Here is a 14,423-nt window from a genome sequence, read left to right on the forward strand (position 1 = left end):
CATCACCAAAAGCATATATAAGGCAAATGAGCACGTGAAAAGCTGCTTACCATCATTAGCAATTAAGAAAATGCAAATTACAATCACAATGAGATACCACTACACACCTACTAGAATGGCTAAAATGAAAAAATGCTGACAACAAGGAGTGCTGGTGAGGAGTGGAGCAACAGGATCTTACACATCGCTGGGGGAAATGTGAAATGGTACGATCACTTGAGGAAACTGTTGGTGATCTCTGATAAAGTTAAATACACACTTACCATATCAATCAGCAATCCGCTTGTAGGTATTTACTCAAAAGAAAGGAAAACATATGTCCATACAAAAACCTGTCGGTGAGGACTGATAGCTGCATTATTCATAATCGTCCAAAACTGGAAATCTCCCCAACTGCCCTCAACTAGTGAATAGATAGGTAGGAATACTACTCAGTCACGAAGAAGGAGGAAGTACTGGCTGATACAACAACCTGACTGGATCTCAAAGGCGCCACACTGAGTGAAAGAAGCGGAACTCAGAAGGTCATTACTGAATGATTCTGTTCATACAACAGTCCCAGAAAAACAAACCTCTAGTGATGGAGAAAGGGTCAGTGGGTGCCAGGGGTTGTGGGTGAGGGGAGGTCATGACTGCAAATACCAGGAGGGAGTTTAGGGGAGACAACCATTAGGATCCTGACTGTGGCAGTAGTTACACAAACATGCATGTGTGTCAAAACTCAGGGCTGTATTCCCAGAAAAGTCACACAGCTCTGTATTAATTTACAAAGTAAAAGTAAATATGGAAACTAGAGTTTTGAAAGTTAAGTTTTTAAAGCAGATGTTTTGGACAGGAGCATGGTGGGTACAATTCGGCATAGCTCTTAGGAGAAATCTCCTCTTGTTTATTCAGTCTAGTTTCATATGGGTGGACTGACCTAAGCCTCTAAGGGGCTGATAATAATGATGATATCACCAGCAGCACATACCAGTATGGAGTTATTTTTACAAATATGCAGTGTTCACAATAGCCCATGATGGGATATTCAGGTTTTTGGGGTTTTTTTTAAACCAGTGGAGGAACTGAGGTTCAAAGAAGCTGAGACTTGACTTGGGTCACAGGGCCTGGTTGGGGCTGGCAGGGCTCCCTTCCAGGGCTCCAGGTTGCCTTCCACTCACTGTCCCTACTTCTGCTGCTAGTCTATCCAGGGCCTATCCTGTTGCCCGAGAGCCTCGTACATACCGTTGCTGGAGACGACCGGGAAGTGTGGGCCAGCGAGTGTCTGGTGCTGTCCATACCCCCGTGGATGAGATAGGCTCCTGTGCTGGAGATAATGGGGCTCCCCCCGACATCCATGGTGATGCCCACCATGCTGTGGGAAGGGACTGCTGTCGGCGAGGAGCCTGCGACGGTCACCTGGGCGTCACCCGGGGCCTCGAAGTAAGATGCTGCGCTGCTTGTGGCATACATTGGAGGCTCGGGGTTATAGGCATAGGCCGTCCGCCTGTCAGAGAGAGAGAATGTGCCTCCTCTGAGTCTGGAAGGAATCCGGCAAAACTTCATGTCAAAGTGGAAGCCTGATGAGACTGAACATGTGGGGTAAGTCAGATACCAAACGCCTATGCATCACAGAGTTCAAAGCAATCGACTGAAAAATTCAGGATCACATGCGGACTCATCAAAAACTGATCATTTAAAAATTCTAAGTATGAAGGGGTCATATGAGGGAGCTCCTTCATGGAGATGGAACACTTCTGTGTCTTATTATGGTTATGTAAAATTTATACATGAGCCCTAGCTTGTTTGGCTCAGTGGATAGAGCATCAGCCTGCAGACTGAAGGGTCCCGGGTTCAATTCTGGTCAAGGGCACATGCCCCGGTTGTGGGCTTGATCCCCAGTAGGGGGCGTGCAGGAGGCAGCCGATCAATGATTCTCTCTCACCATTGATGTTTCTATCTCTCTCTCCCTCTTCCTTCCTCTCTGAAATCAATAAAAATATATATTAAAAAAAATTTATACATGAGAAAAAATGGCACAGAACTACACACACACACACACACACACACACACACACCGGAGTCAAAACTGGTGAAATGGAATAAGACCCATGGGCTAGTTAACAGTCCTGTCCCAATGTTATTTTCCTGCTATTGTCCTATAGTCATACTCAAAAAAGATGTCACCACAGGGGGAGACTGGGTGAAGGGTCTCCCATTTTGTAACTTCCTATAAGTCTATGATTCTATCAAAAAAGGTTAAAAAATGAAATTGCATAATAAAAAGAAATTTCTAAGTGATATGAAGAATTTATCTAATATTACTTTGACATCTGGATTAAATGCTTAGCTATCTATGTATGTCATCCCATAAAGTTTTCAGTTCCACTCCAGTAATGCTGGCCATAGTAAAAGGCAGTTGGTAATGGTTTCTCCTTGGTGGTGACTAAAGGCTATGACCTGTCCCAAGGGAAGGCCCCTCTGGTGGCAGGTGGCCCCAACCTCTGGGAGGCGTGCACTCCCATCCTGTCCCCTGGTGACATCATATATAAGTGTAATACAATCGAACCCAAGACCTTGACACTGGTACAATCTACACACCTTGCTCAGATGTCATGGATTTGACCTTCAGTGTTGTGCTGCTGTAGAAGCTCACACAACTCCTTAACCACAACCACACTCTCACCCTTGATCCCTGAACTTTCAAAGGAGAGTTGTCGAAATCAAATGAGCAAAAGGACTTATGTCTTGAGCCCAATGAGCTTCCCGAGAAATGTGTCATTTTCTGCCACAAGCATCACATAGTTCGCAAGCAGAAAACCCTATAAGTCCCTGACAAATAAAAAATCAAGTCATATCAACATCATAAAAAGCTAGAGGTTAACAAAGGCCAGGAAGAGAAAGCAGAGACAGAATCGGCTTCTGGATTGTGAAGACTGAATCTTTAGACTTGGATTACGGTTTGTTTTTCTTAAGACTGTCTTTTCTAGAAGTAAAAACTACAAAAGTGTGTGATTTCTGAAATCTCCACAGGACTGTGATGACCTCATACCACAGTAATGGTTCCAACATAGCACCCAAAGGATAAGGGGGAGGGATTTGTGCAAACACATCCCAAAAGGAAAACGGTGGGAGAGTCGTGAAGGAAGGTTCCAGACGTGGCCTGAGGTTCTCTGTGAGGCCCCTTCCAAGGGCAGGGAAAACCACGTACAAGGCTCCATTCGTGTAGACGGCGTCTCCGCCTTCCACGTACTGCACTTGGGATGGGTACACGTGTTGCACAGGCTGGACCTGAAACATCAGATATTTCTTTTTACACACAGTATAGTCTACTTGTTCATGATTTTCCATCATTCAAGCTGAAAATAACTTTGATTGCCTTTTATGAACATTAAGTACTGCATTACAGTTGGCACGTCTTGAAAGAAACTAGGAGAGGTAGTCCTGATCCACTGCTATGCATGAGGGAAGCCAAGTCCAATGTGCCTGTTCCATGGGGAAAGAAGCCAAACTGACAGCTAGGAAGGGCCCTGGGGCCTGCCAGCCACTGGGTAGAAGGGTTGGTAATGCTGGACAGTGGAAATCAGAGTATGGACAGAACGCCAACCTCTGAGCACTGGACCTGTCACCCACACCCAAGGACAGGGCAGAGGGCTCCAGCTGGTCACTCTCTACATGCCCCCTCCAAACCCCCTTAGGTTGGCCCTGGTGCCCCTCCCCAGCAGGAGGGCAGGGGTCCTGGAGCCACATTGGGGAGATACTGTGAAGGTCTGAGCAGAACTAGAAGAAAGGATGGGCCTAGAGTGGGAGATGTAGACCGAGGGTGATGGGAGGACCACAGAACAGCCCTACCTGGTCCCTGTCAGTGCAGCGCCTCAGCTAATGGCCCACAAGGGACGCTGGCCCTGGTAGTAGAGGCCGAGTTCTGCATGGAAAACTTCAGAATCTCACCGCAGAGGGAACCTTATCCAATGCCTAATTTAACCTCATGAGGGGTAACAAAATTAAAGGCTGAGTGACCTCTCTCTAGGCCTGTGTATGGAGCTGATTCCCACCTCCGAGGACAACCCAGTACTGATACACTCGTACACGCTCAACTCCTGGAGTAATAACATATCATGAGGAGCCAGGGATTACCATGCTGAGTGGGCTTTGCCTTAGGGGACCGAGTGAAATGCACAAGTCACTCCACAAGTCTGAGCTGCCCAGAGAGAAAGTGGTAGTGCAGGTCCAGCCTCACAGAGGGGGAAAGCTTCTGGAATCATGACATTAGCCTTGATCTCCCCTCCCTCAAGGAGCTAAGGTTCCCTTCTGTGCCTGCTCAGAATTTTTGTTTCTCCCTGACACCATAAGCCGCCCCTGGTTCCCCCTACACACACTGCTCATCTGAACAGGAACCCCTGAAGAAAGAAGCGTGTACTCTGGGGTCTCGGCCGTCTCTCTATTTCACTCATGGTCCCTCCCTTTCAGGCAGGACCCTGCACAAATTTTAATTCAGCATCTTGCAGAGCACGAGCTGGCCCTTGGGTCAGATCTGGCTTGCCTGTTTTTTGTCAATAAAGTTTTACTGACACACAGCCATGCCCCTTCTTTTACATCTATGGCTGCTTCTAGAGACAAAGCAGAGTTGAGTGGTTGTGCAAGACACTATCTGGCCTGCAAAGCCAAAAAAATGCACTATTTGGTCTTTTCCAGAAAAGGGCTGCTGACCACTGTCCTAGATTCCATTGACTGTCTGAGCTGATGGTCTGTGCTGTTCTTTGGTGGGTGAGCCCACACTTTTAAGCTTTCTTCCCAGATAATTCAATCTCACAAGAGGCACTTCCTTGGTCATGGCTCTTGTCTGAGGGTATAACATTTGCCTGCAGAGGGGTTTGCCTCCCCAGGAGGTTCTGTGTTCCTCCAATCCAGAACCTTTGCTATCTGTTCCCATGTCTAGCTCAGCACCCAGTGCTCTATCAAGGGGCTGGCTTATGTCTCATGCACTGAATTTCTGAATGAATGAAAGATCACAGCTGTCTTGGTTTGCTGCAAAACTGTTTAAAGTGAAAGATCTTTAATAAAACATAGCTTCCCAAGAACCTTCTGGTAAGGAACTGAAGACTTTAAAGAAGGAGCAGCAATGACAGAAAAGAATGCATAACACAGAGAGGCCTCCAGATCGCTAAGTGTTAATATGCCCCACATCACCTGTGCTATGGTTACCTGCTGTGGCACCTGCTGGATTCTGGGGAGGGAGATTGGCTGCATCTGGGCCCCTTTGGAAGCCGAGCCCGTTGCCTGGACCAGCACCCTCTAAAAGGGAAGGAGAGAGGGACATTCAGACTTGTCAGAGCTTAGGCCTGAAAACAAACACAGAATACAACCATAGCTACTGCCGCCTGGCCTGCTGTTGCTTTATTGGACACACAAAACTGAAAATGTGAAGGATCAAATGAATGTCAAAGTCAAAAGAGAAACAGGAGTGTTTTGTTTACATAAAGCTGGGGTTTTAGTAATCAATGACTTCGATTCTGTGATTTTCCAAAATAGACCCTAAATGTCACTGGTTGTGGTGATTCTGCAGTGCCTTTGCCTTCTAAACACCACTGTATAAAAAGAAATCAACAGAGACCAGGCATTCTATTAGCTCACAATCAAAGACAAAAAGAACATAAACAGTGCAAATATCAATGAATGAATGGATACACACAATGTGGTCTCTCCACACAATGAAATATTACTCAGCCCTGAAAAGGAGTAAAGCTTTGATATGTGCTACATGTGGATGAACCTTGAACATATAATGCTCAGAGAAGCCAGACACAAAATCACACTGTGGTTCCATTTATGGGAGATGTCCAGAACAGGCACATCCACAGACACAGGAAGTAGGTTTATGGTTGTCAGAGGCTGGGGAGGGGGATGAGGAGTGACTGCTATGGGAGACAGGGTTTCTTTTTTGGGAGTGATAAATGTATGAAAAATGCCACTTATTTGTTTGCTTTATAATGGTGAATTCTACATGATGCGAATTTCATCTCAATTAATTAAGTAAATAAGAGCATTAAGGATTTGCATTCATACACTCTAAAGCTGAACTGTCCAATATGGTAGCTATTAGCTGTGTATCCGTTGTGGCCATTTCAATTTCATTCTATTTAAATAAGCTGTAAAATTCTGTTCCGCAGGCACACTGGCCACATTTCCAGTGCTCAGAGCCATGTGAGGCTGGTGGCAGAACACATCTGTGTCTGCGTAGTGGGAAGTTGTGTTGGGTAGTGTAGGAGGGCTGAGAGGGGAAACATGGACAATGCACCATAGGAACTGAGCTGCAAGAATTCCTCTTTCTGACAAGGAAGCCTGGGGTGTTCACTGTTCAGGGAACAAAACACAGCTTGTGAATAAGGGTGCAGGAGGAAAGGGAGTCCCCTGCACAGGCAGTGGGGAAGCTCAGCTTTGAGCAGCAGACAGTGTATATGGGGATAGAAGGGGAAAGGCAGGGGGGTGTGGATGTTGACATGGGGCGGGGAAGGGGCACCTGGATGCATCTCTAGCCCTGGAACCTGGGAGAGACACGGTGGCCATGGCAGGACCCATTTCACCCACTCCCACGCCCCCTCTGGCAACCACCAATCTGTTCTATGAGCTTAATGTGTGGGTTTTTGTTGTTGTTGTTTCACATGTAAGTGAGATCATATGGTGTTTGACATCTCATTTAGCATAATTCCCTGTAGGTCCCTCCATGTGGTTGCAAATGGCACAATTTCATTCTTTTTATGGCTAATATTCCACTGTATCTATGTATCACATCTTCTTTACCCAATTGTCTGGATGGACACCTAGCTTGTTTCCATATCTTGACTATTGTAAATAATGCTGCAATATACAAGGGGCACAGATATCTTTTTTAGTTACGGGGTTTTTAAAAAAATATATTTTATTGGTTTTTTACAGAGAGGAAGAGAGAGGGATAGAGAGTCAGAAACATCGATGAGAGAGAAACATCGATCAGTTGCCTCCTGCACACCCCCTACTGGGGATGTGCCCGCAACCAAGGCACATTTTCCCGACCAGAATTGAACCTGGAACCTTTCAGTCTGCAGGCTGATGCTCTATCCACTGAGCCAAACCGGTTTTGGCTGAGTTACGGTTTTTGTTTTGACACAGCCTTAATGTAAAAATTCTCTCCACAAATCCTATATAATAAAAGCCTAATATGCTAAGTGTCTGATCGTCTGTTCAACCAATCAAAGCGTGATATGCTAATGGTATGCTAATGATATGCTAAGGCCGCTCAACCGCTCGCTATGATGTGCATTGACCACCAGGGGGCAGACACTCCGACCCGTAGGTTAGCTTGCTGCTGGTGTCCGGCCGATTGGGACTGAGCGAGATGGGCCGGACACACCCTGAAGCCCTCCCACGGTCCCTCCCCGGCTGGCCAACCTCCCGCAGTCCCTCCCCGGCCCCGATGGTGCATCGGTGGGGTCCCTCAGCCTGGCCTGCGCCCTCTAGGGGGATGGACCCCTCGGGGATGTCAGAGAGCCGGTTTCGGCTGATCCCACAGGCTAGGCCAAGGGATCCCACTGGTGCACGAATTCATGCACCAGGCCTCTAGCTTTAAATATATCTATTCTAATACTAGATTCAATTGTGAACCAATACTGAGAATTTTCACTTATCTTTTGCCTTATCCATAAAATCTTTCTGTGTAAAAAGGTCATTCCCAACGTAGAAGAAAACTTCCCTTAAAAGAGAAGAACAAACTAAGTCAGATTTGGTGGGGGAGACAGAGAAGGTGCAGCTATTTCAACAGCTGTAGCCTTGGGGCCAAGAAGGCAATTCAGAAGAACACAGATACCTCCCTGCTGAGTCAAGTGCTTTTCAAAACCACAGTGGATGCAACCACACTGGCCACAATGATCTTCCCCGGGCTGGTCTGTTACCTGCGGGGAGGCTGGCACTGGCTGGGCCACAGGCGCCTGGGTGGCCGCTGACGAACACAGAGCCACAGAAGCTGGCGAGTCTGCTGCACCCTCTGAACTCTGCATGCTCAGTTCTGAAGAGAGGCGGAGAGAGGGTGAGCGGGCAGGGCTGCAGTCATGAGGTCCACAGAGGCAACTGCAGATGCAGACAGGACAGGCGAGCGGGAGTTCCTGATAGTCTTCCAGGTTCAGAGCAAGGATCCGGCCAGGCTGGGTAAAGAACGGGGAATAGGTTGCACAACTGTTCCAAAGAAAGGGAGAGGGGAGGGGGCAGGGACTGTTCTTCCAAATATTAAACCAAAAAGTAGCCCTGCAGAGCTCCTCAGAGGCATGCAGGGACCACTGCTTGTCCCTGTCCCAGGCTGATCAGGCTGAACTATTTTCAGGACTCATGGAACTATTTACTCATGTACCCAGCAAGCCAAAGCCCCTGGTGGGTGCTTTCTCTTTGGGGAGTTTGGCAGTGATTCTCCTCAGGCAGGGTCTCTCCCCTTGGCACTGTGACACTGGGGCTGGATCACTGTCTGGGGGCATCCTGGGCACTGAGGGGTGTTGAGTAGCATCCCTGGGCCCCACCCACTAGATTCCAGAAGCACTCCCTCCTTAGGTGGCGACAATCAAAAATGTCTCCAGACATTCTCCAATGTCCCCTGGGGCAAAATTGTCTCCCAGTTGAGAACCACTGACCTAGGGAGAAAAAAGGTGATGTACAGTGATAGTTAAGAAACACTGTGCTGGGCTGGGTACAAGTCCTCAGAAATGTCAGCAGTAAATCAAAATTGCCCTCTGTACCTAGAGATCTTTGCCCACAAGAAAGCATAAGAATGTATTTCTTTGTAGCCAGATGCATACGTCTTTCAAATAGGTAATTTAAAATTTTCTACAAAAAGACTCAATATCAGAACAAAGTGGCAAATGATACAAAACCATTCTATAAAATGCAGAAAGTCTAACTGTCTTCATTTTTAAATAAACTACTGGCTACCTTAAGCATTTGAGAGGCAGTGGAATACACAAGCTGCAGAGAGAGGAGGTGGCTCTGCAGTTCCTATCCTGTCCTGGCCCCAGTTCTGAGCATGTCACTCATAGGAGTGGAGTCTCCTGGCTTCTGCCTCACATCACAGACCTGAATGGCACAGCACACATCACAGCACACATCCCAGGATATAGTGCCAGAACTTTTGTTTCTCTATCACCCCATGAGTTCCCACTTGCAAGAATGAATAAAAAAATTTTTTTCAAAGCCTTTTTTTATTTTTAGTGCAGAAAACAACTGGTAACAATAAAATAATTTGCCAAAGGGAAATAGAAAGGGATATGGGTGGGTTTGAATCTGAATGTGTTAGTTTAATCTCATCTTTATTGACTGGGATTATTCCATGACTTCCTCTAGTCCCCTGTCCACAAGCCTTTGGTACCATGAGAGCCACTGGATGGATCTGTGGTCTGCGTCTGTGGCATCTTTATTTCCTGTCAGCCTGACTCGGTTCTCAACACTAGATGTCCCCAGCACCACATGGTGACTGGCACATCCTCCTTCCTTTCCCTTTTTCAGAGGAGGTTGTGGCTTTCCAGCCCTGTGTTTCCAACTCTCTCTGCCTTCCTGACAGACTGACCTTTGGAATATTCTGTTGAAAACTGCTTAACCGAGGTCTCTTATTTACAGTTTTCCCTAACATTTAAATCAGTCATTTACACTCTATATACCACTTTGTTCCCATTTGAAGCCAAGTGGGTAACTTCAGTGACACTAGGAGGAGATAAGTGGACAAGAACTCTTTGTGAAAAGAATCTACTAGCAACAAAGTGAGAAAGCTGACTTCACTGAAACCACTTCTTTGTTCCAGAGGCAGAAATAATTTTGCCCCAAAGTCTAAGCCTTAGTGAAGCAAGGAGAGCTGTGAGGGCGTTGGGGATGGATAGTGAGTCCATGCTCAGCTTACTGTGGCCAGAATACACCTTCCAGAAAACAAGTTATTCCATATCATGTGGAGTTTTCATGCTAACGTGTTCCCTGGTTTAACACACTATTTACTATGCACTGTCTGAATTTATTGCACTGTTCAGCTTGTATTGTTTACATCAGGATCGGCACACTTTTGCTTTAAAGGACCAGAGACATTTTGGTCATCTAGTCTCTGCTGCAACTACTAGACATTGCCATCATGGCACAACAGCAGCCTTTGCTGACATGTAAACAAATGATCTTGGCTGTGTTCTAATACTAGTAAAACTTTATTTCCAAATACAGGCAATGGGCAATGGTTGCTGGTGCTCGGTCCACATAATCTGGGTTTGATAAAGTGATGTGGTTTTGGAAAATGGGTAGAAAAATTACACTGTCTTCATTTAAAACCTGGAGGTCCACAGGCCCTTAATCTAGTGCATAGTTCTGTGGCCATATCTCACCAACATGGCAGGGCTGGAGGGGGCTGCAGAGGGCGACTCAGATTGTTAGGAGGGTGGAGCCGCTAACATTTAAAGACAAATGGAAATATCAAACACTGGTCTGAAATGACAACAATGGTGCTCTAAAGCTTATGAAGTCACGCTGATTCACCAAACCGTGGAACCCCAGAAGCCAGGTGCAGCCCTTAAAACTTAAGACAGGAGTTTGGGCACAATGGACAGATCACTTTGGAGCATTGTAGTGCATTGAACAGTGTCTCCTCAAATTCATGTCCACCTGGAATCTCAGGATATGATTTTATTTAGAAATAGTGTCTTTGCAGATATAATCAAGGTAAGGATTGAGATGAGACCATACTGGATTAGGGTGGGCCCTAAATCAAATGACAGAGTTCTTATGAGAGACAGAAAGGACACACAGGGAAAAGGCCACGTGAAGACAGAGGCAGAGAATAGAGTGATGTAGCTACCAGCCAAGAGACTACAAGGATTGCTGGGAGCCACCCAAAGCTGGAAACGGCAGGAAGGATCCTCCCCTAAAGGGATCAGACCCTGCCAACACTTTCTAGTCTCTGGAACTACAAAAGGATATACATTTCTGTTGTTTCAAGCCACCCAGTTTGTGTTACCCAGGAAACTCAAATAAGGGTCCATAAGATGAGGAGCACAAGGAACAAGGAGGGACCAGGCCATACCACAAAATAATTTTGGTGTAGTGCTTCAGTACTATACACAACTCAGGCAGTTGGTACATACTGATCAAATGAATGAACACTTTGGTAACTCCCCAGTATTACATCTGATATTTAATTATATAAAACTAGCTAGTGAGACCATGAGAATCTATGATAGTACTTTATAAGACAGATAAATGGGTTCATATTTCAAAAGGCACTTCAAGTGGAAAATATAAATAAGTTCATAAAGGTTTCAGAAAATTTAAAATCTACTTTTAGGATATCTGGGTCTATTTTGGGAAATGTAGTGACCTTTTGAGACTGACTGCTCTGCTCTCCCTGAACACCTCCCTTGATGCTAGTATCAGACACACAGACTGACAGACACTGTGTGAGCCAGCTTGGCTGCTCCGATATATTAACACACAACACGCCTGTATGCAGAGAGCATGGAGTCCTTCCTTACCTACCTGAGATAATGTTGTAGGTTGCACATAAGCTGATCCAGTTTTCTGAAATAAAATTTTAAAAATAGGGTCCATTCATCAAAGGCTCTTAGCACATCAAAGTTTAGGATTTTAAAAAAAGGTTTTTAAAAGACATGCAAAAGAGCGCTGGCTTTCAGTAGTGGTGGAACAAATTGGTTGGACTAACCCTCCTACAGATAACAATGATAAAATATGGGCAAAATATTTTTGAAAAAACAACTATTTAAAGTCACTGGCTATGCAGGGGGGTGGGAGCAGGCAGGGAGAGGTCAACGGGGGAAAAGGAGACATATGTAATACTTTCAACAACAAAGAATTTAAATTAAAAAATAAAATAAATTCACTGGAAGGTGACCAAAGCAGGCAGACACTGCCGGGAGTTCACCCCTGAAATACCACTGTCACAAGGTCAGACCAGCAACTCTGTGGCTTTTGGCCCTGGGGTCCACCCCAATCCACAAATGCTAGGGTAGCAGAAAGCAGCAGCTTGTTGTGTTGAAGTGTCAGAGGAGAGAATTCAGAATGTTGGGAGGGAATCCTGGAAGAGAGAGAGGCACAGAGGGGACGAGCCCCCAGATCCAACTATAGAGGCCACCCACATCTTTTCTTTCTTTTTATCCTCACCCAAGGATATGTTTTTATGGGGGGGGGGGGGAGAGAGAGAGAGTGAGAGACAGAAATGTCGATGCAAAAGAGAAATATTGATTGGTTGCATCACACATGTGTCCCGACCAGGGATTGAACCAGAGACCTTTCAGTGCACGGGATGACACCCAAACAACTGAGCCACACCGGCCAGAGCACACCCAAATCTTTAAACCACACATGTGTGGGAGACACCAGGGATCTTGGAGAAAAAAAACAGCAGATTAAAGGTGAAAAAAACCTAAGATTTCAGCTGTTGCCCACTGAGGAGTGACAGAGCTTGAGCCCAGCCAAGTTAAATGCTATCAGGGGAACATGGCAGAATCCAGAGATATTACAACATATTTTTCATGATGTCCAGGACCCAATAAAAACTGTTGCTATGAGAAGAAATAGGATACTGTCATCCATACTCAAGGGAAAAAAAATGAGTCAATTACAAGAAAACCAATCCAAGTGATGCAGATAAAGCAGCTACTAAAAATATGCTCAGGAACTTAAAGGAAATTATAAGTACAATGAATGAACATATGGGAATTTCAACCAAGGAAGAGAAACTATAAAAAAGAACCCAATAGAAATTCTGGAGCCCTAGCCAGTTTGACGCAGTGGACAGAGCGTTGGCCAGCAGACTAAAGGGTCCTGGGTTCAGTCTACCTCGGTTGCAGGCTCGATCCCTGGCTCTGGTTGGGGCACGTGCAGGAGGCAACCAATCGATGTCTCTCTCTCACATTGATGTTTCTCTCTGTCTCTCCCCTCCCTTTCACTCTCTCTAAAAAATCAATGGAAAAATATTCTCTGGTGAGGACTACCAAAAAAAAAAAAAAAAAATAGGAATTCTGGAGCTGAAAAGAAATTTCACTGAAATGGAAATTTCTCTGGATGTGTTTAACAGCTGATTATCAGAGATGGCAGAAGGAAGAGTCAGTGAACTTAAAGATAGATCAATAGAATTTACCCAATCAAAAGAACTGAGGGGGAAAAAATGAAGAGAAATAAGAAGTCTAATGTACATGTAATTGGAGTGCCAGAAGAAAAGGAAAGAATGAGAAAGAGATACATTTGAAGAGTGACTAAACATCACTTAAATTTGGTAAAAGGCATCAACTTACAAGTACAAGAGGCTCAGTGAACCCCAAGAAGAATAAGTAAGAAGAAAGCCATTTTAGGTGTTGCTAAACTGCTAAAATGAGAGAAAGAGAGAGAGAGAGAGAGAGAGAGAGAGAGAGAGAGAGAGAGAGAGAGAGAGAGAGAGAACGCCATGCTAGCAGCCCTTGAAGAGCAGTAGTTCCAGCGGTCCTTCCAGAAGGTGTGAGGCTGGAGTGACTCCACCTGGTAGAACATGGAGCAGCAGGGGAAGGGAGATGACAAGGGCACCAATTGGCCACATTCAACATGAAGTTTGAGAATACTTGTTCCCGCTCAGCAGGGTCAGGCTCTTTGGTGATCAAGGTCACCCCAAAACAGTCTCATAGGTATGAGTGCATGTCTGTGCTTCTGTTTTGAACTTGAATTTGCGATAGGAACTGGGAGCCATTCAGTCTGTCTCTGTTACATTCATTTGTCCTCTCTCCTGTTTTTCTTCCTAAGGCAGGGACCCAAGCATTCTTTCTCTGATTCCCTTCATCTGTGACCTTTCTAGCTTGGGGTCCAGAGGCCTTAGGTGGACCAATACAACGGAGAGGGACCTCAAACACGACCCAGCCTGGCCAGATATGCCCAAAGCTCCTGGTTGCTCAGAAACACACCTGGTGTGTTGTTTACTGGTATAAGCCGAGCACTTTTCATTTGTCATCTGGTCCAAGATAAGAGCAGACTGGAGAAATAGTGGGAAAGCACAGCCTCATTGCTGTAGCTTCCTCTCCTGGGCGGGCACCAGCATCTAGAAGGCACATCTGACCTTTTGGAGATGCTGCCAACAACACCCACCAGTGAGGACATGTGCTGAGGTATGTGAGGGGGCACGGCAGACCCATGGACAGCAGCCCTGGGTTGCGGCCTCCATGAGTGAATCTGCCTGGGCACAAAGGAAAGAGACTTCTGTTTACAGGAAAATACTCTGGTTACCTAGTAACCAGTAATGACAGGAAAGGAAATGCAGGAAATGCTGAGGGCAATCTCTGCGCCCGCTCCTAGCCTGACACTGACTCACCAGGACCTGAAGCAATGTCCTTTCATTTGTTCCTCCATACGCCAAGCGCCAAGCGGAGGGACCACCTGCCTGACAGATATTTAGAAAACATTGGTCATCTTTGGGT

The 14,423-nt window shown here is 45.8% G+C and overlaps 1 protein-coding gene across 4 annotated transcripts in view; it reads right to left on the reverse strand.

The window, feature by feature from the left end:
* Nucleotides 1-14,423, reverse strand: part of RFX2 (regulatory factor X2) — a 110,885-nt gene that overhangs the window by 41,029 nt on the left and 55,433 nt on the right. For 2 of the 4 annotated variants that reach the window (XM_080674471.1, XM_080674470.1), the window contains exons 2-6: nucleotides 11,503-11,544; nucleotides 7,908-8,156; nucleotides 5,185-5,274; nucleotides 3,191-3,270; nucleotides 1,225-1,486 (exon numbers count right to left, since the gene is read on the reverse strand). In XM_080674471.1, the coding sequence (XP_080530597.1) occupies nucleotides 1,225-1,486; nucleotides 3,191-3,270; nucleotides 5,185-5,274; nucleotides 7,908-8,012 (537 nt within the window). In that variant the 5' untranslated portion in view covers nucleotides 8,013-8,156; nucleotides 11,503-11,544. The remainder of the gene's footprint in view (nucleotides 1-1,224; nucleotides 1,487-3,190; nucleotides 3,271-5,184; nucleotides 5,275-7,907; nucleotides 8,157-11,502; nucleotides 11,545-14,423) is intronic. The other 2 variants (XM_080674468.1, XM_080674469.1) reach the window with 1 other exon arrangement.

Source organism: Plecotus auritus (genome assembly GCF_963455305.1).
Source record: "Plecotus auritus genome assembly, chromosome: 6".
Taxonomy (NCBI): Eukaryota; Metazoa; Chordata; class Mammalia; order Chiroptera; family Vespertilionidae; genus Plecotus; species Plecotus auritus.